The sequence below is a fragment of the Lemur catta genome, chromosome 22 (assembly GCF_020740605.2).
Source record: "Lemur catta isolate mLemCat1 chromosome 22, mLemCat1.pri, whole genome shotgun sequence".
Taxonomy (NCBI): domain Eukaryota; kingdom Metazoa; phylum Chordata; class Mammalia; order Primates; family Lemuridae; genus Lemur; species Lemur catta.
Genome location: NC_059149.1, coordinates 19,945,858 through 19,971,182, shown reverse-complemented (window position 1 = coordinate 19,971,182; position 25,325 = coordinate 19,945,858). Strand labels below are relative to the sequence as shown.

At 38.7% G+C, this 25,325-nt stretch overlaps 1 protein-coding gene across 3 annotated transcripts in view; it reads left to right on the top strand.

Annotated features, from left to right (window-relative positions):
- PSD3 (pleckstrin and Sec7 domain containing 3) overlaps nucleotides 1-25,325 on the top strand; it is a 311,983-nt gene that overhangs the window by 205,005 nt on the left and 81,653 nt on the right. For all 3 annotated transcript variants that reach the window (XM_045535247.1, XM_045535244.1, XM_045535245.1), the window contains one exon: nucleotides 19,285-19,328. In XM_045535247.1, the coding sequence (XP_045391203.1) occupies nucleotides 19,285-19,328 (44 nt within the window). The remainder of the gene's footprint in view (nucleotides 1-19,284; nucleotides 19,329-25,325) is intronic.

The following is a 25,325-nucleotide window of genomic DNA, read 5'->3' as shown; positions in this document are numbered from 1 at the left end:
CATCTCCTATGGAGAAAATCCTCAGTCATAATTTGAAAATTTTCCTGCAGATGTCTCTTTATATTTTTTCAATTCTTAAATTGAATCAGAACATCTTTTAACTCATAAATTCATCCTTTAGCTAGATCCTTTCAAGAGAGACAATAGACTTTGTTAAAAAAAAAAAAAAAACTTAAGCACATATAAATTTTAAAGCTTTTATTTGAGGATTCAGGGATTCCGGAATGGGGGGGGGGTCTCACCAGAGCACAGGGGACTGGCTCTCTACTGAGAGGCTAGGCAGGTACGAGGGGAAACTTTTATATAGTATTTGCCAAAGCAAGACAAAGAAACACTTTTGATTGGTTAGAAGTTAGCTGATGAAAAGAATGATAAACAGAAAGAAAGATAATAATTTTTAAAAAAGAAGTTGGTAGTTTGGGATTGGTGTCGTTTCTAGTTTCAATTTACTGTTTGCATTGAGCTTTGGTTTGCTCCTGTCGGAATTTAAAGTACCAGAACCCACCCCAAGTTTCATGGACTGCCAATTGGAATTTTGTTTTAACAACTTAAACCATTAGGTCAGAATATCAAGAACATCTCCCTGCAGTAGTTATAACCTGGCATATGGGAGGATCAGGGAGATGTCTTTCACAAAGTGAACCTGGTAGTGCAAAGACAAAAACAATTTTGTCTCCAGAACTCTATTTCTTTTCTATTGGCTCTGCTATCTTTACACTGCACTTCTTGTGTTCCAAGAAATTACACTTTTCCCTCCAGGTATGATTCTGCCAGACTAACACATTCTGATGTTTCAATGTGATCCTTACCCAAAGGAGATCTTAAGAGACGTGGCTTCTTATAATTATCATTATCAATATCAGTATTAGTATACTTACCCAAAGGAGATCTTAAGAGACCTGGCTTCTTATAATTATCATTATCAATATCAGTATTAGTATCATTATCAATAGGTATTTATCCCCTTTAAGTTGACTTGAGTCAGACTTGCCCCACAATAAAAACTTTCACTACCTTTGGTTTTATTTTTAAGTTAAGGGAGCTAGCAAAGTGACATTGATTTTTGTTGATGAATTCCTTTGTTTGGGATCCCTGTTGCCCCCTAATTTTCACCCTTTCCCTAGCTTGCTTATTTCTGTGAATTTTTCAGGTCCTGCTGTACTTTCAAGTAAATTAACACCTTTTTCAAGGATGCACAAATGAGTGAATGTTTGGAGTGAATGTTGAACAAACTATGCTCCCGATAGAGTGACACGTGTGGACTGCTGAATTAAAGTCAGATCTTTACCATCCACACTGTTTACCTATTTCACTTGAGCAAAGTGTAGGTGGTGTTGTGTTTGGTCTGAGTGTCTCTAAAATAACTCCCAGTGTCACTCTGCATTCTTGCTCCACTCCACTTATGAGTAGATTGTATTTGAACATTCTTCCAATGAAGGTGCCCTAAAGCAGGTCTTTCCAAACTTCCATGTGGTATTTGAACATTATACAGAAAATTCTGGTCCATGCTGGTCCTACGTGGGGAGCGAGGCTCTTGCCACCCTCCCAAGGTTTGCTGAAAACATCACTGACATGAGGCAGATTGATTAATTTATTTTAATATGTATATATAGGAACCTTCATAATGAAAACTCAAAGACACAGGGGAAATTGTCCATTTTTATGCTTAGGTTCAACAAAGTATGGACAGCCATGTAGAAACAGGGTATGATCTAAGGCTAACTCACTGAGTGGGGAACCCAGCAAGGCCTGTCTGTCTGGATTCTTCTTGGCCTCTCTGAGCAGCATCCCTTTCTTCTGGGTGTGGGGCAGGGCCCTCTCTGGAATGAGAGTCCTATGACCTACAGTCATTCAGGTAGGTCACATAACTTCTTTATGGCCGGTTTTTATGTGGAATAATTTTAGGTTTTATGGCTGGCTTTTGGGCAAAGGGGTTCTGGCTTTTATGACCCGCCTTGGGGTAGAGGGATTCTAGTTTCTATGGCCAGCCTCAGGGAAGAACGGGACTGAGAGGCAGGAGGACAAGGGAAGGTCAGAGAAGAACTTTTGCATCTCAGGCCTTCATTTTGGGGTACTATTTTCTGAGCCCCATCTCTTGCAAGCTGGTGTAATACCCTTGCCAGAATCAAGAGGAGGGAAATAGAAAAATCTATGAAATATTGATAGGAGTTAAGGGAGAGAAGAAAATACTTACATTTTAAAAATAGTAATCGTTGAAGATTAGGGGGGTGAGTAGTAGCATCATGACAACCTGAAATTAACCCTCAGGGCTCGCGTGTGGGAATATGTGTGGTGACTGGGTGTCCCGCATTTTCCAGAATGATGCCTTTCCTTTAGCGCAACTGTTGCTAGGTTATGCCTGGTTTAGAGTTCTGGGTTTGCATTCAGCTTACAGTCTAAATAGATCTTTGGAAACATTTTTTATTTACTTACTCACAATGATGCAGAAACTGTGAGGAGTTGAGCAACGTGGCTTCCTCCTCAGTCGTTCAAGATGGATTTTACTCTTCTGTCTCCCATTTTAATTAAGATTTTGGGCTTTGCTTTATCATTCAAGCAGATCACTTTTTCATTTCTTTTTTAAAATCCAGTCTACTGTATTCTGCTGGTACAACGTTTAGTGTACCCCTGTGGGCACACAGATCACCTGATTTCAATGAAATTTGTTTTTCTAGGTAGATTCTTTGGAATGCTTCACACCAAAGTGTTTCTGATATCTCTGGCTGAGGCCCTCTCAGCCTAACTCCTCTCACCACATGCTGTTGGCTGTAGCCTGCAGTTAAGTTTTACAATGTGAAACGCCACCCAACCTACTGGAGACACCAATATACTCACTATTGCCAGATTCAAAGGGTGAGCCAAGTGTGTGTTTGTTTCCAGGAAGTCAAATAAGATTACGTAGCCATCCCAGACAGTCTAAGCTCCATCTTGCACTCAGGTGCAAAGTAGTGGCATCAGCTGCACCTCTGTACCTCAGAAGTCCACTGGAGCAGGCCAAGGTGTTCACAGCAGGCGGCAGCAAGACCTTCTATAGATCCGGGGGCCCCAGCAGCTCATGACAAGAGAATTCGTTCCCATTGAGCTTGTCATGACAGTTTTCTTCTAACAGCTCCCAGCATAAATAAACCTGAAGGGTTGGGGTCCCGCCTAACTAGACCTGATAGACATACAAGCTATAGGAAAGTGAGAAGAAGCTCTTTATTGTCACTTAGAGGGACAGATAAAAGTACCAGCTGATTTATATTGATAAATGACACTTCTCTTCCTCAGTACACTTTCTTAAAAACAGGTAAAATTTTCCTGCAGATCAAGTGGAGCAGAGAAAAGGAAGAAAGAACAACAAAAAAGGTAGAATGGAAAGGCTCTCCAGAATACTTTTATTATGACTGGGCAGTGTTTTGAGGGGATTTTTGTGTGTCTCATCAACCCCCTGCTATGATCCCTTTGAGTCCTGGGTCCCCACCTGCCCCCGCCTACACACAGCCTGGTACTGGTTCCTGGTGTCACTGCCTGAGCTCCGTACCAAATCCGGAGAAAAATTGTCTTCCATGAAACCAGTCCCTGGTGCCAAAAAGGTTGGGAACCACTGCCTTAGCCATGATTATGTGGTATTTATCTATAGCAAAAACTTAACTCTTAAAATTAGAGTTTAAGGTAACAATGTGCTTTTATGTATGCCCACATAAATTTCACTAAAATGACAGTGGAACTCATAGATCTTTAAGGACCCTGAGAATGAGGAGGATCCCCTCAAGATGTCAACAAAATTTGAAAGATGGGAAGCAGATAGGCTCGTTAACTGTTGCAGCACCCTCGAGGAAGCTCAGACCCACCCCACGTGCCTGCAGACCTGGGAGCCAGGAAAGGAAGCGAAGTGCTTTGCTCCACAGAACAGAGGAAAGGCCTAGGGACGGGGCGGGGCGCTGGCTGCCTCTGAGGGCGGGGTCAAAACGGGAAGGTCGCTTTCAAGCCTCTAAATTGGAAAATGCCCTCTCCCGCTTTGTGCAGCCAAGTGCCCCTCCACCACCGCTTTCCCCCCTCCTCTCTGGTGAGTTTAACACGGAGGCTTTGGCCCAGGAAATCAGGCTCAACTGAGGCCCTGCAGTGAGATCCCCACGTTGAAAATAACAGGATTAAGTGAGAAGTATAAACACTTCACAACAGGGAGTCTCTTCCCTCTCTCCTCCCCCACCCCTTTACTTTTTCTCAGTTACTTGCAGTTATAGAGAAGGCATGGCATCCAGTAACAGGAAACGGAATAGCAGAGAGAGAGAGAGAGAGAGAGAGAGGGAGTCCCCAGGGTGATGGGGAAGGGAAGCCCTAGGACAGCAGCTGTGCAGGAGATAGAAACCAGCCAGGTGAGACTGGAGTGGGAGCAGAGAGGATTCCCAGAGCCAGGCTTCCCACGCGTCACTGATAGAGTACCTGTTGGAGAGTGTGGAGTTGAATTAGAGATAAATAGAAAATAAAGTAAACAACAACAAAATGAAGTGATGATTAACTCCAGGGAAAACAAAAGCTTACAAAAAAGGAAATGTAGCACAGTGTACCGCCTAACTCAGTTGTGAAGTATATCTATATAGTCATAATAGTATAGGCACTGAAAATTGATGGGCCTCCAAATTGTGATTGTGATATAATTTTGATAGAATGACTGGGAGCAGGGAGAAGGAGAGAGTAGGGTAGTCTGTGTGTGTGTGTGTTTGCGTGTTGGCGCATACCAACGTGTGTGCAATAAGAGAGCTAAATAAATGCTCTTTTTCCAGAGGTCCACAGTTGAAAGTGAATAGTTCGTATCAAAAATAGAAAAACCAAAAAGGAGTCAAAAGAGGTTACCTTTGGGCAACAAGAATCAGAGATGAAGTTAAGAGATTGTTATTTTCATTAGGTACCTTTTACTAATTTCAATTATGTAAATGATATACAAGTATTGCCTTGAGAAAAGTTTTAAATAGGAAGGAAAGTAGGTGGCATATATAGGTATATGGGAGATCTGAATAATTTCCAATGTTTATCTTAATTAACTTTGTGTTTAACAAATACCAGTTAATAGAGACTTCCTCATAAAAAAAGAAAAAATGACTTTTGCAAGACTTTATACTGTAGCAGTTATCAGATTAGACCATGTTCTGCTGTCAAAGTTTTCAGTCTGTAGCAAAATGTTACTGGAAGACTGGTTCTTTCTTGAGAAACACTTCTTTATTCTGAGATTGTCCATGCTACTTATTTTTATGGAGTGATAGTAGTTAGTGTTTTGTGTTTTTAATTTATAAATGAAAAACTGGCAATTCTATGTAGTTCCCAACACTTTTTTTGACAATTTTCCTATTTATGAAATTTGAAAGCCTAGTATCCACTGGATTAGGTTATTTAATCTGGCTGTATTGATTGTTTTGGATAAAATCTATTTCCATTTGGTTTGCCTTCATTGCTTTGTCTAATGCATGGAAATGACAGGGAACAAATGCCAGACCTGGCATTCTCTAAATGTCAAAGTCCCCTAGGGATTGTTTTTTACAAGCCATTTATTAAAAAGGGCTCTGCTTGTTACCCAACAAACAGCTTTTTTTTAACTGGGCATGTTAACTTCCTATGTCCGTAGTCATTAAATATAATTGATCATTTTTCTCAGGTATTTAAAAAATACTGCATGTAATTTACAAGGTCACTTGAAATTTATGTTTTCCTTATGTTCTCAGATTATGAAGCATTCTTTATTATGGTTCATGCCTGCTACTTCCCAATAATTAAGGTTTACCAACAAGAGGGATCTAATAACAGATTATAGAAAACACTATTCAGAATCTTCTTTGAAAATATTCGTCACGATTATATTTTTCAGTGGCATGGCTTAGCTGTCCAAATCTAGACAAGTTTTTGATGAATAAATAAATTATAGTTTCAGAGGATCAGAGCATAAGAGTTAAAAACAAAATGAGGAGATGACTATGAACAATGGATTTGGAAATCATGGTACTTACAAAGGTCAGAGAACAGTTATGTATGCTGTAGAATATTCTGGAAGTTAACCTTTAACTCATTTTATAAGGAAGAATGATTTGCTAAGACTATAATCACATAAACTCTAAGGATTTCTACATTTAATCACATCTACATAATGTTTTTGGACACTTGTTTTTAATGTCTACACTGGGTTGAAGAAAGATGAGGGTGCTTTCATAGTATATGTTGCTGTCTTTCCGTTTATATTTCACTAAGTTCAGTGAAAATACCTCTTCTCCAGGGAAACATATCCTTTTCCCAAGAGGGTTTTGACATAGTCATGGCAAGCCCATTTTGGGAAACACACAACAAAAGTGTAAAATAGTGAATAAAATATCAGTTCTGGAATCAGTCATATATTTGAGATGTTACTGGCATACAGTTGCCACATTGAGCAAATAAAAACACAGAACACTCAGACATATTTTAATTTTAGATAACAAATAATTTTTAGTATGTCTTATGCAAAATTTGGGTGCATACTTACACTAAAAAAAAATTATTTACTATTTATCTGAAGTTCAAATTTGACTGGGCATCCTGTATTTGCTCTTGCAACCTACAACCTAAAGCAGGTAACAATCTTTTAACCTCCAGCTTCTAGACCAGTGAAGTGGAGTAATCGTACTTACTTCATAGGTTGTAGAGACAGCTTTGAATCCTAGTCTACTGATTTTGAGTCCATTGTTCTTTTTTCCTACATTGGCTGCCTCCTGTCCTAATTGTGATACACCATCATTATCATCACTGAGGTCCTTATCTTCTCAACAGACTTTTTTTAAAAACACTTGCTGTGGTCAAGATAATTTATGAGGCACTGTGGAGTCTAAAGGGAGACAGAAGACTTGATCTCATCTGCAAGGAGTATAAAATCTAGTGTCATCTATATTTTTAGTTGAAGGAAGTGATGTGTATATGGTCTGGTAAACATTCAAGCAGTACCGAAGTTTACACGTTGAAAGTTCTGTCTCCCACCCAGTTTTCCCACAGTTGCTTTCCCCAGAGGCAGTCGGTGTTTTGTGTATCCTTTCAGAAACGTTCTGTTGGTGACCAGATACACGTATTTTCCCCCAAAAAATGGGAGCATACCATAACAACTGTTTCGTACCTTATTTTTTTCCTTTAACAATACATCTTAATATAATATTGACCTCCTGCTTAGTGGCTTAAATGACTGTAAATATTCATGCATAACACTATATTTCTGGTGCTACTGTTGAACCTGTTTGCCTACACAGTTTATTTGTGCTTGAGGTATGCAAAAATGGGCCACCATTCTCCTGTAATTTAGGAAGATAGCATGACACACCCTAAATCCGCTACTGCCATTAGCCCAGCCAGATCGCCTCATCTGTCACCCAGGTGCCACCAGTCTCACTGCTGTTTCCCTGGCTCTCTTTCAATCCTTTCTTCACACCTTTAAAAACTTGAATTGTAGCAGGCTGCCCAGCTTGCACCAAATAACCTTTAACTGGTTCTGGTTAAAAAGCCCCCTGGGCCCAGCTTCCCTGTTTGTGCTTGTCACCCACACACCCAGGGCTCACCGTGCTCTGGCCATGCCGAGGAGCTGCTCCCCTCTCCCCTCACCCGTGCGTGGCTGCGCCCTGCCACTGACGGCTCATAGAGGCTTTCTCTGACCATCCAGCGCAAAGCTACTCTTTTGAGTTACCTGATTTTAATCACCTCGTGATAATTCTCTGGTAGCCCACCAGAAAATGACAGAATTATCATCATCTGTTTGTCGTCATCTTTGTTGTCTAGTTCCACCCCACTAAAATCTAAGGTCTATGCATTGTGCACCCTGGATCCTGGTGCCTAATTAGTATCTGGCAGGCAGTAACTGACTGAACATATGATTGAATGGACGGTGTTAAGAGAAGATTTATTTACACTGTTATAAGTATTACAACTGTTACACTGTTCATTTTATGAGTTGCAGTCTAGTAGTTATAAAATACTTAATACTGTCCTGTATGGGTACCTGTACTATATACTGTACTCTTACAGTATCCCCCCCCATCCACGGTTTCACCTTCCACAGTTTCAGTTATAAGTTCAGTCACCTACAGTCAACTGCATCCAAAAATACTAAATAGAAAATTCTAGAAATAGCTCATAAGTTTTAAATTACCCACTGTTCTGAGTAGCGTGATGAAATCTCCATCCCACCTGGGACATGAACCATCTGATTGTCCAAAGTGTCTGTGCTGTCCACGCTCCCTGACCATTTCTCACACAGTAGCCCCATCTAGGATATCAGATCTGCTGCAGTATCGTAGTGCTGGTGTTCGAATCACCCTTGTTTTACTTAATAATGGCCCCAGAGCGCAAGAGTAGTGATTCTATTATAGTGTTATAATTGTTCTATTTTATTATTAGTTATTGTTAATATATTGCTGTGCCTAATTTATAAATTAAGCTTTATTGTAGGTACGTATGTATAGGAAAGAGCATAGAATATGTAGGAGTTGGTACCATCCATGGTTTCAGGCTCCACTGGGGGTCTTGAACATATCCCTAGTGGATTAGCATTAGTAGTTATAAAAGTAATTTCCCTTGGTATATCAGCATATGTTATGATAAAATACTTGTTGTGGTCATTGTACAATAGAGTAATACGATACAGGTGAATTGAGCAAGCTATGCCATGTAGGCAGTTGGAGCAGACAGATAATAAAGATTCAACGTGTTGAAGGAGAATTTAAACTATTGACCATCAATTCATGTATATTGTGACCCTAAGTGTTTTCTGAACTGTGAATTTAGGATCATGGATATCTTTCCCTAAGAAAGCATTATTTTTAGGTAAATTAATAACAGGTCCTGCACTGATATAACAAAGTTTAAAAGGCTAAGAAATGTATTAATTAATATGGATAGTATTGTTTGTTTTTAATTTCATTAATTCTGATTTTAGTAAGTTTTTTCAACAAGGCATTTATCAGAGTTGCAAAATTTATCTCTGATAATCTATATTGATTTAACATGTGCATATATATACACATACACATATGTGTATATAAATAACATATAAATATACTGTCAGTATTGTGTCATGATTAGGGCACTTTAAAGCATGGACTTTGGCCTAGGACAAGCCTGTCTTCAGATCCCCAGCTCTGCCATATGACCTTTGGCAGGCCATTTACCCTTTTATAAGCATTAGTTACGTCATTTCTAAAATGGGAAGAATAATACTTCTCTCATACAGTTGCTGTGAGGGTTCTTTGGCATTACGTGAATGTAAAGCTCTTAGCAGTGTGTCACATAATGAATGCATCCTTGATGATAGTTATATTATTATCAACAGAATATCAGCTATTGTGAAATGGCTAGAACATCATCACAAAATCAGAAATATCAGGTGAAACAAAAAATTTAAAAGTTTAAATCATAAACTGAGATTTACTCAGTGATGCTTACTGTTTCCTCCCTACAGTTTTCTAATCACATCATTCTAATCAGATTTTCAAAATTGATGTCAGGTTGGACAATAGATGTGTTTGTCTGGCCCACAGTAGTTTTAATTGCTATTTTTTGTTGCCATACTTGAAAATTTCTCAGCCTTGAATAATGTGGACTTCTAACTACTTCCAAAAAATAATAGTAAGTAGTGATAGTGAAGCTATATTCTCACCTGGTTGAAATCAGGCTACACCTGGTATTAGCTTTTCCTCTACATGGAACTTTCTCCAAATCCCAAGTCTCTGCCCGGCCTTCCTTATTCATGTTACCTGCCAACTCCTGTAGATTTTTTAGTTACAACTCTTAGTCTGTATTTTGGTGCTGAACCAGCATTTGAACTTGATGTTCAAACTGATTCATTAGGAAATGTTTAGAGCTTTAACAGGGGGAATTTTTTTTATAAAGGGATAACTCAGAGATTGCAGTTTTAATTCTAGACCACAGCAATAAAGCAAATGTCACAATAAAGCAACTCGCACAGATTTTTTGGTTTCATAGTGCATATAAAAGTTATGTTTACACTGTAGTCTATATAGTGTACAATAGCATTATGTCTAAAAAATGTACATAGTTTAATTTAAAAATCCTTTATTTCTAGCAAATGCTGACAATCATCTGAATCTTCAGCAAGTCATAGTCTTTCTGCTGGTGGAAGGTCTTGCCTTGATGGTGATGGCTGCTGACTGATCAGGGTCACGTTTGCTGAAGGTTGGGGTGGCTGTGGCAATTTCTGCAAATAAGACAACAATGAGTTTGCTGCATCGATTGACTTTTCCTTTCATGAAAGATTTCTCTGTAGTATGTAATGCTGCTCGATAGCATTTTACCCATTGTAGGGCTTCTTTGAAAATTGGAGTCAGTCCTCTCGAACGCTGCTACTGCTTTATCAGCAAAGTTTGTGGAATATTGTAAATCCTTTGTTGTAATTTCAACAATGTTCACAGTGTCTTCACTAGAAGTAGATTGCATGTCAAGAAACCACTTCCTTTGCTTATCCGAAAGAAGTGACTCCACTGAAGTGTTATAATGAGATTGCAGCACTTCAGTCACATTTTCAGGCCCCACTTCTAATTCTAGTTCTGTTGCTACTTCCACCTCATCTGCAGTTACTTCCTCCACTGAAATCTTGAACCCCTCAAACTCATCCATGAAGGGTTAGAATCACCTTCTTCTAAACATCTTGTTCGTGTTGATACTTTGACCTCCTCCCGTGAATCTCCAGTGTTGTTAATGGCATCTTTAATGTGAACCCTTTCCAGAAGGTTTTCAATTCACTTTGACCAGATCCATCAGAGGAATCACTATCTATGGTAGCTATCGCCTTACAAAATTTATTTTTTAAATAGTAAGATTTGAAAGGCAGAATTACTCCTTGATCCATGGGCTGCAGAGTGGATGCTGTGTTAGCAGACATGAAAACAACATTCATCTTGTACATCTCCACCAAAACTCTTGGGTAACTAAGTCCATTGTCAATATGCAATAATATTTTGAAAGCAATCTTTTTCTCTAAGCAGTAGGTTTCAATAGTGGGCTTAAAATGTTGAGTAAACCACGCTGTCCACGGATGTGCTGTCATCCAGGCTTGTTGTTCCATTTATAGAGCACAGCCAGAGTAGATTCAGCATAATTCTGAAGTGCCCTAGGATTTTCTAATTGAGCACTGCCTTCAACTTGAAGTCACTAGCTCCATTAGCTGCTCCTAACAAGAGAGTCAGCCTATCCTTTCAAGCTTTGAAGCCAGGCATTGACTTCTCTTGTCAAGCTGTCTAAGTCCTAGATGGCGTCTTCTCCCAGTAGAAGGCTGTTACATCTACGCTGAAAATCAATTAGCTCTTATAGATCTTCTGGATAACTTGCTGCAGCTTCTGCATCAGCAGTTGCTGTGCTTCACCTTGCACTTTTATATTATGCAGATGGCTGCTTTCCTTGAACCTCATGAACCAGCCTCTGCTAGCTTCCAACTTCTGTAGCGTCCTCACCTGTCTCAGCCTTCATAGAACTGAGAGAGTTAGGGCCTTTCTCTGGATTAAGTTTTTTCTTAAGGGAATACTGTGGCTGGTTTGATCTTTTTATCCAGACCACTCAAATTTGTTCCGTATTAGCAATAAGGCTGTTTCGCTTTCTTGTCATTCATGTGTAGGCTAGAGTAGCACTTCTAATGTCCTTCAGGCACTTTACCTTTGCAGTCACAACTAGGCTAACCATTTGGCACAAGAGGCCTAGCTTTCAGCCTGTCTCGGCTTTTGACATGCCTTCTTCACTGAGCTTAATTACTTCTAGCTTTTGATTTAAATCAGAGCCGTGAGACTCTTCCTTTCACTTGAACACTTAGAGGCCATTGTAGGGCTGTTAACTGGCCTAGTGGCAATATGGTTGTGTCTGAGGGAATAGGGAGGCCTGAGGAGAGAAAGAGAGACAGGGGAATGCCACTGGTCAGTGGAGCAGTCAGAACACACACAACACTTAGTAAATTCGCCATCTTATATGGGTATGGTTTGTGGTGCCCCAAAACAATTACAACAGTAACATCAAGAATCAGTGCTCACAGATCACCATGACAAATAAAATAATTATGAAAAAGTTTGAAATATTGTGAGAATTACCAAAATGTGACATAGAGAGATGAAGTGAGCACAGGCTGTTGGAAAAATGGTGCTCATAGACTTGCTTGGCACGGGGTTGCCACAAATCTTCAATTTTTAAAAAGTACGGTATCTATTCCCTGGTGATCTAGTGGTTGGGGGACAAAAACACACACAATATCTGTGAAGTGTACAATAAAACAAGATATGCCTGCACTTAAAACTTCTGCCCAACAAGGAACTTGGTGGCTGAGTATGTAAAGTTTTGTTTACATTTGGAATAGTGTTATTTGTACTCACATATTTAAGACACTTTCGCTTAGACACAGCAGCCAGTCAAATGGAAATTAATCTTAAGGTGAAAAAAAGCACTTTAGGAAGAATGTGCTCTATATAAATGCATCTTCTTGATTATGTCCACCCCCAAAATAAATGAATGAAGAATGAATGAATGCATACATACATTAGAAAAAGTTTGGAGTATTGTGTTAGTCCAAAGGATAACCATCAGTTCCATTTTTATTCTTTCAAGTTTGTTTTTGTGCACCTTCAGAGATGCCCATGATAGCCTTTGGCATTGATTTAGTATTGTTTTCAGGAAGGTACATTTGACAAGAGGCATTAGAAGTCCAAAGTGCCACCTTCACCTTCTCAGAGAATCATTTCTCTCTGGCTCTAGCTCCTACTCCCTCTGCCTGTTCCTGCTCATTTATGCGTGATTGTAAAATACACATTCATTACTTTGTAAAAGCCATGCTTGGGATTTGGCAGCAGGTAGTGATGCTCCTAATCAGTAACTATGACAAAAAAAAAAAAATTAGTGGGGGCTGCAGGGAAAGGGAGTGGAGACTAGGGAAAGAGCTAGTCTGGGAGTTTGGCCGTGTGTTAACTCAGGTCTTTTTCTAGTAGCATCGTAGAATGGTAGATCTGGAAGGGGACCAAGAATGATGACTTTACACAGCCCTGTCATATGGCCAGGGAAGAACATGCTGGCCAGGGAAATTCAGTGACTTGTCTTAAATGGGCAAGTTGGTGACAGTCAGGTGCCCCACCTACCTACCTGCCTCCAATGCTTAGCTCCTGAGGTTAAGTCTCTTTTCTCATCTATTAAATTTTTCTCTGAAGTAAACACATAACATACTGCCATACATTGAATACTCTGTGTGAAAGTGTCTTGCCCGTTATAAGTAGGAAGTAAAATATTAGCTGATTTCATTAGCTAATTTTCTGCTAGGTAAAGCTCAGTCAGGGTTAGCAACACATTTTGTATATAAGAGGCCCCTTGAAGGCAGAATGGATTCATCTGCACCTACCATAATGCCTCTCTAGCCTCTAGAATGTGCTCAGAAATGCTGATTACATGATGAATTATACATATTAATTATACTTCAGAATTCCTTTCAATAAGATAAGGGTTTTTAAATTAATTTTCTAGTGTTCATTATGAATTCGTGCTGGTACATTCATTCATTCATGGTTAGATATTTTTGCCATTGCTGACTGGGTTTGTAAGTGCACCACAGCACAAGATTAAGATAATTGTCCAGGATATAGATTTTGGCTCTGTTTACATGTTGGCTAGATCCAAAAAAATGCATATGACTGTAGAACTGAAAAAACACAAACCAAATTCAAGCGTGCTTTGTCACCCTGAAGGAGATCTGAAGAGATGAATGTGGACAAGTTTGCCTGTGAATATATGTGCATTTTAAATAGTGTCCTTTAAACTTGGGCACATGAAAGCTGTCCAGTGTGCACGGGGACACTGGTAATTTAAAGGGTAGCAACTTCCAGAAACTCATCTTCCGTATGTCCTTCTCCCTAAAATGGATCTACCTCTGAATTCTCGTACGCTCAAGGCTTCAGGCTGTTTCTCTGTTTTCACCTCTGCTGGACAATTTGCCTTTTGCCACTTAAAAAAAAAAATGAAGTAACACTCGCCCATAGCCTTATTTGGTACATTGCACAGGTATAAAAACCTCCAGGGATTCGGAGAGGGCAAACTAAGTGTCAATTTCAAATACTGGTTTTGGAGAAGCTTCCTTTAGTGAAGGATAATGCAGTTTTTCAATATTATTTTAAAGCATAGAGAGAATAATAAAAGTTGATGACCACTGCAGGGTATTTGAGTTTTTCTCACCATTTTGACATTCATCTGGTAACTAAGTTTATCATTAATTTTTAACCAATGTCTTTTTCAAATACACTCTCTCTCTGATGACACGCCAGAGTGGTGCATATTTAATTCTGCACTTAAAAGTCTGCTTGATCTGAATATTATCTGCCAGGATTGCATTTGAAAAAGGTAATCATGGTGTTGATTGTGTCATAATTCTTTCCCCTTGAGTGCAAATTCTGTGGTCACTGTCAGTTTCACTGAAAGTGGAAGCTGTTATCCTCCATACTTTTCATAATGATTCAGGGACTACAGAGAAAAAACTTAGAGTTTAGAGATGATTAAACTAAAATACACAGATTCCACCAACTGTACAAAATGTGTTGGAGAGAGAGCCCCATGGTTACACAATGCATGGTAATGTGGAAAACCTTCAGAGAGCCGTGTGTGGGCAGACAATGACGGTGCTAAGCCTTGAATAAAATTGTACTTTATCATCTCTGAGAAGCAATCAAAAGTGAGGAACAAAGACTTAAAAGTAAATTTAGACCAAAATACCTTTATCTCTATAATTTAAACAATTTACTTTGCTTTCTCATTCTTAAAAATGGTGATCTTCAAATTTAAAGAATTATTCTGTCCTGTTTAGTGTCAGTGGAGGTATATGATTGTTACCTAGCTCCTGAGTTAAGTTGCAGAAATTTCAGTTAGAGGAGAGACTGGTTAACTCACAAAGCAGTGATATTTTAACCAAGGCTTCATATCAGTCACATGTGGAGCATTTGGAAACATTCATGCACAATTTCCTCATCCAGGGAGCTGATTCAGTAGATCTGGGATAGGGTACTATAATCAATATTTTAAAAAATTCCTTGGCTGACCGGTGTGTACCATCATATCTACAGATGCGACCGCTATGATAAAAGACTTTTACCAGCCACTGATCCTAGAAATATTTCTGAAAATCAACCTGTGGGTATGTGATTATTCTTCGTTCGGATATCAGCCTTTCACTTGTACCCCAGTATATTAGTTTTCCAGGGCTACCAGAACAAATTTTCACAAACTTAGTGCCTTAAAACAATGAAAATTTATTCTCCCACAATTTTGGAGGCCAGAAGTCTGAAATCAAGGTATCAAAAGGGCTGTACTCCCTCTGGTGCACCTAGGAGAGAATCAGTCCATTCCTTGCCTCCTCCGGTGGTTGCCAGCCTTCCTTGGCATTTGTCCTTATCACTCCAATATCTGTGTTCCTATTCTTCGTGCTGCCTTCTCTGCTTCTGTCTTTCTTAAATCTCCCTCTACTTTCTTTTGTAAAGACACTTATGAGTTTATTTAGGGCCCACCCAGATACTCTTCCCATCTCAAGTTCTGTAACATATTCCCATCTTTGAAGTTTTTGCCATATAAGGTAATATTAAGAGGTTCCAGAGCTGGACATCTTTTGGGGGTCTGTTATTCAGCCTTCCCCAGCAGATGGATAAATTATTTCCCTGAGCTGTCGACTACACCTCCAATTCTAGCCGTTCTCACAGCAAATACCTTTGGTCACAAGTGGACTGAGAGTGTAGGATCCGTGCAGCAAAACCCATCATCCTCCCCGACAAAGGCACTTCAAGCATGTGTCCTAGCAACAGTGGCTCTTGTTCAAGCTCATCTTTTAAGAATAGAATATTACAGTGCTGAGCATTATTTGAATATATTCTGAAATAGGCACAAGCCTTGTTACCTTTTCAGATGGACCCTGATTCAGTCCAGGCACATATGGGATGCTGCAAGGTTTAGTCTTAGAAATAGAGAATGTAGTTAGTTGATGGTAAACGTGGAGAGAAATGTTTCTGAGTCAAACTTTGCAAAAAAAAAAACACCTCGGGACCTTGACAGAAGTTAATTAACATGGGGCTTCATTTTCCTTACCTATGTAAGGAAGCGTTTGTTCCATAATCTCTTAAGTCCCTGTTCAGCTCAGAGATTCCATTTTTTGTTTCTTCCCTTACCGTCAGAAGGGAGGAAAGAATAGGTGTCAGTGCAGATGGATTTTAGAGAAGACGGCAAGAAATTGAAGAGGCTCATGAATGAAGGCCCTGCGGAAGTTTGAGATGATGAATATTCAGTGGCATTAATTTGTGGTATTGTTTAATTTTCTCTAGTAGTGCTGAGTCAGTCGCATGTGCATTGGGGAGGCTGTAAAGCGTTATGCTAGTGGCTGTGTCAGCACTGCTCCTCATTAACTGCTCCCCCGCCCCCTGACTTAGGGACGGGCCAGTCCTAGCTCCTCATCTCCAGCCATGTGGATCCATCCACCGGGAGGAGAAGGGGGCAAACCACACCAGTGAGAATATTTACCTGGGCCTTTTCCTACTGGAGCTGGAAGAAAGAACTGTTTTCTCTTATTGAGAGACACAAGGGTGCAAATAGGTGTTGCTTGATGCAGACATGTTTCTTGTCTAGTAGAGAAGCAAGGACTTGGGGATGTTTGGGGCAGAAAAAGGAGAGAGTAAAATCCCTGCATCCCTGAGACCAGCTGCAGCTATACCTTTTCATGATCTGACCACATTAACTATTAGGTCCTTTTTTCCCTTAAGGTAGTTAGAGTTTAGGTGTTTGACACTTGAAACTAAAAGAAATCTTAACAAATACAGAGTAAGGAAGATTGGTTGAGAGTTATACAGTATCAATTTCCAGGCACAACAGAACAACAGTGGGGCCAGAGATATGGAAGATATTAACAGGACTGGTGGAAGTGATAGACACAGTGCCTCAGCTGGGCAGGAGAGGAAGTGCTGTCTGTTGGGCTACAGATACAGAGGGATCAAGGGAATTCAGTTCGTAACTGGGCTAAGTAGATAAAAGGATAGGAAGTTGTGACAAGAGTATATAAGTGTTGGATGCAGTCACAAAGCATCTTCCTTTTATTAAGAAAAATAATGGATCACCATAAAGCACTGCAAAGAATCAGGAAAATTCCTTTGTAATTTTGCAATTGAAAAGAATAGGAATGACATGCACCTTTTTAGATTTGGCATGCTACAAGAAGAAACCTTTTTTTTTATTACATACACAGGAAGAGAACTTGACCTACAATATGGCAAGTCTGTGAAATTTGACAAGGTATTTTTTATAATATATTTTTGTCATGAGATATCTGGCTGATGGAGTAGCAAGAATTTTTAAATATAGAACTTCATTTCTCTTTAAGCAAAATATACTTGAGGTCAAACATTTGAAAAAAATTATTCTAGGGCAGAATTGAATGTATTAGAAAAATTTTAGATGTTTAGATATCATTTTCAACTGTCTACCTTTATGAACAGATGTTTTTTTAAATCTTTGCTACATCATGAATTACTTAGGGTGATACTGAATACCATAGTATATAAGGAAGCTCTTTAATGATATGTCTCTTTTCAATTGCAGTTTCTCAGCCCACTGTGACTTGTGGGTTCAAAAGGGCTCATACAAGTAATAGAATCCATTTAAAAGGCATTTATTCTGCAAAAGCCCCCTGAAATTTGAGTTAGCTTTCTTATTCTTTTTGCGCTTCCATAACTGTTCAGTTTTATGAGACATCAGCTATACCATAGGTTGTACTTCTCCAGTAAATTTCAGTTCTTCAAAAAGAATATCCAATTTATAGCATAATCTTTGTGCCTTGATGTATTTTGTAATTTAATTTGATGTTGTATCATTTTTGTGTTTGAGGACACACACTTCACCATGTCCTGATAAAGATGAAATATGTTCTGATTTTTATTAGCTACCATAATTATTCAATAGTTAAATTGAGTATTCTCCACACTGGAAGAACTTCCTCGTCTGTCAAGATACTGGCTAAGGATACAAATACTGAATCTTAACATAAAATCTGCAACCTAAACACATTTGTACTGAATTTGGAAGTGTATTGCTGAAAGGAGAATCCACTATTGGTGTGCAGTCTTTGTTTACACGCATATAAACACTTGGATGAGACGTAGTTAAGAGGCAGAAGATAGAAATATGAGGCAGTTCCCCTTTTTTCCATCTCAAAGTAAAAGAAGTTTTTGCCAAGTCTTCAAGCTCTAATAGGTCCAAGTCCTTCTTTTAGGAAAAATGATCCCACGTTGTCATAACGTTATTATGCATATAGTTATTTTGTTCAATATAATTTGCTCTTGCAATTTTATATCTTAGAAATGCATTTGTGTTTTCTTTAACATCTTACTCAAAATTTAAAAGTAAAGCCAGGTGCGGTGGTTTGTGCCTGTAGGCCCAACTGCTTAGGAGGCTGACACAGGAGGATCGCTTACGCCCAGATCACGCCTATGAATAGCTACTGCACTCCAGCCGGGGCAACATAGTGAGACCCTGTCTCTTAAAATATATATATATAAAATAGAGACGTGCAGTAGCATTTTCTTGGGTAGTTGTTGTAGTGGAACAAGTGATTGTATGGACCTTGTATGTAATGCAAGAGCTGGAAGGGTCAGGCAGTCTTATTCAGACCTAACTGTGTCATTATTGTTTCCAAGGCTCTAAAGAAGCTTTCTATCTGCTCCTCCACCACACATACACACCAGTATAATTCTCACTTAAACGTAAAGCAGAATTACAATGTTAAAACAATAAAAACTGCTTAAGTCATTGGTATAGAAACTCTGAAACTATTCTAAGATGCTTTTCCATATCTGCCTTTAGTCTCCTTACCATGTGTATTACTCATTAACTTGCCATAAAGAGTTATATTTATTCCATTAATGAAAAAAGTATGAGTACTCCAATGTCCAAATTAGTGAAACTACATGACCATTTTTGAATAAGAAATAGCACTGTCTAACTTTAATCATATCCTAATATTTTACTATGGTGAAATGTAATATGGTATTGTGTGTCTTATTTATAAAAGACATCTTTTACTTTGTGAAAGTCTTTGTTTCATAAAACACTGCTTGCCTTGTGTGCCTTTGTTATACCTGTATGTTCCTCCCCTTTCCAGAACCTACAGGATAACTGACAAGGGGTTTCAGGCGCATCGCCTCACGGCCAGGTTATGGGAGTTGCCTGATCATTTGCTGAATTCAAGATGTGGAACCTAGAATGAAAAGAATAATTCGATCTTTTTTTCTCTCTTTACAGGCTCTGTACAACTCAATCAAGAACGAGAAGCTTGAGTGGGCAGTGTAAGTATGCTGGATGTCAGCCTTTTAATAATGAACTACTCACTTTTTCCTACAGTCTTTCTTTGTGCCATGGATGTGATCTTAGAGAAAGATTAAATATGCATTGCCAGTTCTCCTTTTACACCAAGTGTCTTATCTACTTTGTATAAAACCTAAGTAAAGCATGAGTATCCTGTGTTTTTTTTCTTGGTACTCAATATGCTCTTGTTCTGCTTTTAAACTGGTTGCTATGCCTGTAGGCAATCAATTATCTTTTTAACGTGTCTTTAAAAGATAGCATTCTAAAAGAAAATCTGTTGATAAATTTCCTATATTCCAAAATCTAATACAAGTGATTTTGGTGCTGTCCAGTTATTTTAATTATTTTCTTATCATCATAGATCATGGTTTTCCAGTCCTGTTTCCTGTGATACTAATCATACCAGGACATTGATAGATACTAAGCACACATGCACACAAAGTTTTGTGGATAGATAACCTTGAGAAATGACGTATTAAATAAAGCTAAAATAATTTTTTTAACTGCAGAACTTCCAGGAGCTTACATAACACCCACATATGTTGTCAATCTCTAAAAGAGGAATAGTTTGCAATATTACCTAAATCTGTTTGACAGTAAAATGTAGTGTTTCAAGGTACATAATTTGAGGAATACTGTTACAGATAAATTACACCTAACCCTATATAGACCAACAGTTAAACGTTCATTAATCAATATAGCAGTTAAAAATTTAATTTTTAAAAAATTGTTAGGGAAGAATCTTTACTAAATTTTTAATCAAATTATCCAAAAATTAAGTCAAAATTTTTTTTGTAATTAGAACTACATGTGAATCTTATTTTTGATTTTTAATGATATTAAGCATTCATCATTTTTTTAGCACATGGCCTATCGCAGCATTCTGCAGTGAACTCAGGTTTACAGAATCATAACTTGGGAGATAAATCTTGTTCTTTCACATGCATATTGGGGGAACATGGTTTAGCAGTTGACTACATGTCACATATAGTATGCTGGAATGAATAAATAAAATCAGTACTTCTTGGATTGTTTTTATTAACTGCAAGGTCATACAGTACTGTTTCAAGTTAGGGAGTCAAAGTTTATAAGAGTTTAATATTTGCAAGTATATGTAATGTCTTATGTGTCTGTGTGTATATACATGATGAGACTCATTTAAAAACATTTAAATCCCATTTCAAGGGATTATTAAGAATTCATGGTCTAAAATCCAAGGTGATGATTTTTCTTTGGACTTATTTATCATGAATGAAATTGGGTTTCCTAGAAAATTTTTGTGACTGATAGAATCTTGCTGAAATGTTAAAGGAATATCCTGACCTATGCAGAATATGTACTCTAGAGAAAATTAATAAAAATGAAATAATTATACTTACACTGGGAGAGAGAATATTTTGAGGATTCTTTTATAAAGTTATTTTATAAGGCAAATAAATATACTCTTGAGGACCTGTTTTGTAAATCTAGATTTTTTTATGTTGCATTTGTCATTTGTTACAGTAGATTTAATTATATATTTATGTTTAGTTGGACTTTGATGCAAGAAAGCTATATCTTGGGTCTTATCCAAGGGTGGAGGGATGTGAGTTTACCCAGGAACTGGATTCTTCCGTGGGCTTCTTGTGAAATCAGCAAAGCATCTTGTTCAGGAGCCCAGATTTCAGAGTCAGATAGATTTGGGGTTGAATTCTAGCTCTTTCTTGTACTAGCCAAGTCACTGGTCAAGTTAACCTCTAAGCCTCAGTTTCCTCTTTAGTAAGGTGGAGCAATTATTGAGCCTCTTATAACCACCAGGATAACACTGTGACATGTTCTAAAACACTAAACATAAAGTAAGTTATCCTTCAGTTGATGTCTAATGCTGTAGCTTTTAAAGCCCTGATTTCTTTTTTCTTTTTATCTCTGTCTCTCATATGCTTATACAGGTATATATTATTAATACATTCTTATACTTTATCAAGAATAAGAATATATAAATTTATCATATAATTAACTTTCTTCATCTATAAAATAAAGTAATTTGATGAAATGACCACAAATACCCTTTCCAGTTCTAATAGTCTATAAATTTCTGAATTTTACTATATATCAGTGTTTCTTAAACTGAATTCCTGTGGAAAGGGCACTGCTGTATCTAACAAATTTAAAACAAAAAGAGTTTATGGGTCAAATGAGTCTTGGAATAAATTCTAGTTTAAACAAAGTTAAACAATTTTCTCTGTTACTGGCCTGTTCATTTGTTAACAATCAGATGTACGTTTTGAATTTCTACAGAGAATAAAGTGCCAATACCCCAACTTTTTAGATCACTGAATCTTACATTGATCGTAAAGCACCTTTTAACATCTACGAAAACTAGTGTCTTTTAGAACAGAGGTCCCTAACCTATGATGAGTGCTATAATTATTTCATTATATATTACAATGTATTAATAATAGAAATAAAGTTCACAGTAAATGTAATGCACTTGAATCATCCTAAAACCATCACCCTCCTACCCACCTCTGTCCATGGAAAAATTATCTTTCATGAAAACAGTCCCTGGTACCAAAAAGGTTGGGGATTGCTGCTTTAGAACACACTTTAGAAAACACTGATATGTATCAATTTATGTGATCCTTTACATCGGGAGCTAAGTTTTTTCCTTGATAAACGTGTGTGCATGGGTATAATTATTTATAATATAAGACCATGTTCTCCCTGTACCTCTCTAACCGCTCTTTCTCTGACCCATTTTCCTCCTATCCATTTATGTTGGTGCCTCCCTACGATCAACACTTAGAATTATCTTCAGTATAATCTTTCTCAGCAGTCCCATTCATTCTTAAAACTTCATCTTCCATCTCTGTAAAAATTCTTCCTAAATATGTATACAACTCTGTCCTCTTTCACAAAAGTTTCGATTCACTGTTCGCGTTGCCCTGCCGGGTACTTCTCGTGCCACTGTCTGTCTCCAGACCTTGCGGTGTGTTCTCCATTTCTGTTAATGACACCAGCATTTTCCGACTCACCTGGCCTTTAGCCTCTGCATCGTTGTTGACTCCTCCCCCGCCACTGCTGTACTGCTGCAGAAGCGGCTCCAAGCAGGGCCTTTCTTCTCGGCTCCTGCTGCTGCCACGCCTGCTTTTTTAAATATTTTTTCCAGGCATTCATACTCTTTGCCTCCTAACGAGAGCCTCTACCTCCTGTCTTTTCTCCTTTACTGTAACCTGTAGAAAGCTCCTCTGTGCTGTAAAGCTTCGCTTAGGCCTTGCACATCCTGCCAGCAATCCGTTTTATTCCCCGTTGTCATCTTCACACAGCCCCCGTTTCAACGAGGCTGCCCCTAGATGCAGTTCCCTGTGCTTGTCCCTTGGCTTCCTGCTTTTTTGCCCACATTCACGAACTGACCTCTGCTTGGAACCTGTATCCCCGCAATCTTTCTGTGTTCAAAGCCTACCGGCCTTTATAGCCCAGGTCATATCACATCCATTCCTTGAAGTCTTTCCTGATCTTACCAACCAGAAATCATCTCAGCCCTCAAGCATCCATTTTCCTTTATCTGCCGACACCATCGGTTTCTGTTCCCCATCACAGTCACCTGCAGTAATGTGCCATTAGGCTGTAAGCTCTTTAAGGAAGTGATACATGTCTGGATTTGTCCCTCGTCTCCTCCTCTGCTGATCATAGTGCTTATATGTAATGAAGGCTCCATAAAAGGCTGTAGAGAGAATATTAATGATAATGCAGGGAACTGCGTTTCTTCAGAGATAAGCCTACAATTGTATAGTTTAGAAAATAGTTACGGGAAAGGTGATGCTACTACAAAATTTGTGGGGTAATGTATATACAGTAGTTGCATGGGAGGTATCTTGATGTTGATTTTAAAACCTTAGAGGAAATCCAGTGATAGAATCATGGAATGTTAAACTGGAGAGACCTTAGAAGTTTTAGTTCGTTGGTTTTCTAACTTGTTCCATAAAGCTCTAGAAGTCCAGGGGGATGTCTCAGGGGCCTCCCTGGTGGTTTCTGTTCCCCGCTGATGAGTGAGGAAAAAGGGGGAAGTTGATGGGGACCCAGTTCTGCCTCCCACAAGCATCATGCCTATTTCAGCTGACCAAAGAAGCTACACTTTTATGTTTTTTGAATATATATTTAGAATCCCATTTAGTATTTCTTTAAGGTATCTGTACTTTTAGAAAGTTGAGTCCAGCGCTCTCATTTCATATATGAGGAAAATGAAGTCAAGAAGCATTCTGTAGCAGGCGCACAGCTAGCACGGTGGCAAGGCCAGGAGTTGTGTCCCCAGGAGTTCTGGCTGCCCGTGGCAGCACTATGTTGCCTGGCTTCTCTGTAGTCAAACAGTCTTACACAGTGTTTGGAGAGCAGGAATCGTATCTGAATGTTTCTGTGCCAGACTCTAATATAGTGCAAATTAAGAGTTTTATATCAATTTGTTAGTCTTATTAAATATTCATAGATTTGCTAGTGTTTTTCCTCCAAGCAAGTTAGGTAACAAGGATCATTCATTCATCTATTCCACAGTCGTTAAGCAGCAGCTTCTGTGCCTGGCCCAGGGCGATGCCCTAGATACAAATATGAGTAAGACACGCCTTTCCAAGTTCCTTGGCTCAATTGTTTATTATTTCAAAGCATCTATTTGTTGAGCTGCTTCATACTATACAGTATTCTGGGAATTTGGGGAGAACAAAAGTGTGTAAGGCATTAAGGCATGTTTTTGGGCCTTAAGAAAATTTACAGTCTAAGTGATAAAATTAGTAGTGATTACTCTCTCTGATTGGGATGAGGTAAGTTGAGGGGGATAGGGGAGTTTACAACTTACGTTAGAGTTGTTTAAAATTGAGCTGCATGAAGATCTTCAGAGAATAAAACAATTAACCAAAATAGGAAAATACGTGCAATATTATTCATTAAGAAAATTAATGATCATCTCTTCCTACCTTTTCACCTCCATGTTTATTGCTGTTTTTGTACAACAACAGTTTTTAGGAATTACAAGAAATCTCCCTTGCCCTGGTGATGTGATTTGGATGTTTGGCCCCTCCAAATATCATGTTGAAATTCAGTCCCCAGCGTTACATGTGGGGCCTGGTGTTTGGGTCCTGGGGGTAGATGCGTCATGAATGGCTTGGTGCCCTCTCTAAGATGAGTGAGTTCTCACTTTATTAGTTCACTTGAGAGCTGGCTGTTTAAAAGAGCCGGGCACCACCTCCTCCCTCTGTTTTTGCTCCTTCTCTCATGATGTGACACACCTGCTCCCGCTATGCCTTCTGCCTTGATTTGGAATCTCCCTGAAGCCCTCACCAGAAACAGGTGCTGGTGTGATCTTTCTTATAAAGTCTGCAGAACCATGAGCCAAATAAACCTCTTTTCTTTATAAATTACCCAGCCTTGGGTATTTTGTTTATAGCAACGCAAAACAGACCAACACATCTGGTCTCAAAAAATATTAAAAATTTATGTATCCAGCCTCACTTTAATTAAGACACAATAAAACTAGGGTGAATAATGAGCTGCTGATTTCCCCCGTACTCCCATTCTCTCAGTGTTTGGGTTACAGCGGCATTGCCTTTGCTTATCATTTTGCACATTTGTTCTTTTTAACTGTGAAAAAGCATTTCACAACCTTGCATGTGGAACAGTCTTTGCTGTTTCATCTTGCCCTGTGACTCACTGTGTAACCAGAGCAGTGGAAAACCTTTGCTGTCTTCGCTAGTAAGTCAAACTGTTTCCTGTCTGCCCTCACGTATTAAATTGTTCTGGCTAATTAGGTGGGGTGGTGGCACACTGGGATCTTTCTGTCCTGCAGGTCCTGTGTTAGGATAGCCTTGAGTTTTTAAAAGTGTGGTTTTTTAATACCAGCTGTTCGTTGTTTGGCTTCTTTATCCCTTCTTTGTTGTGGACTTTAATCATGGCTGATCTTTTCAGATCGGTGCTGCCTGTTTATTCGCTGATTTGCTGAAATGAGGAAGTAG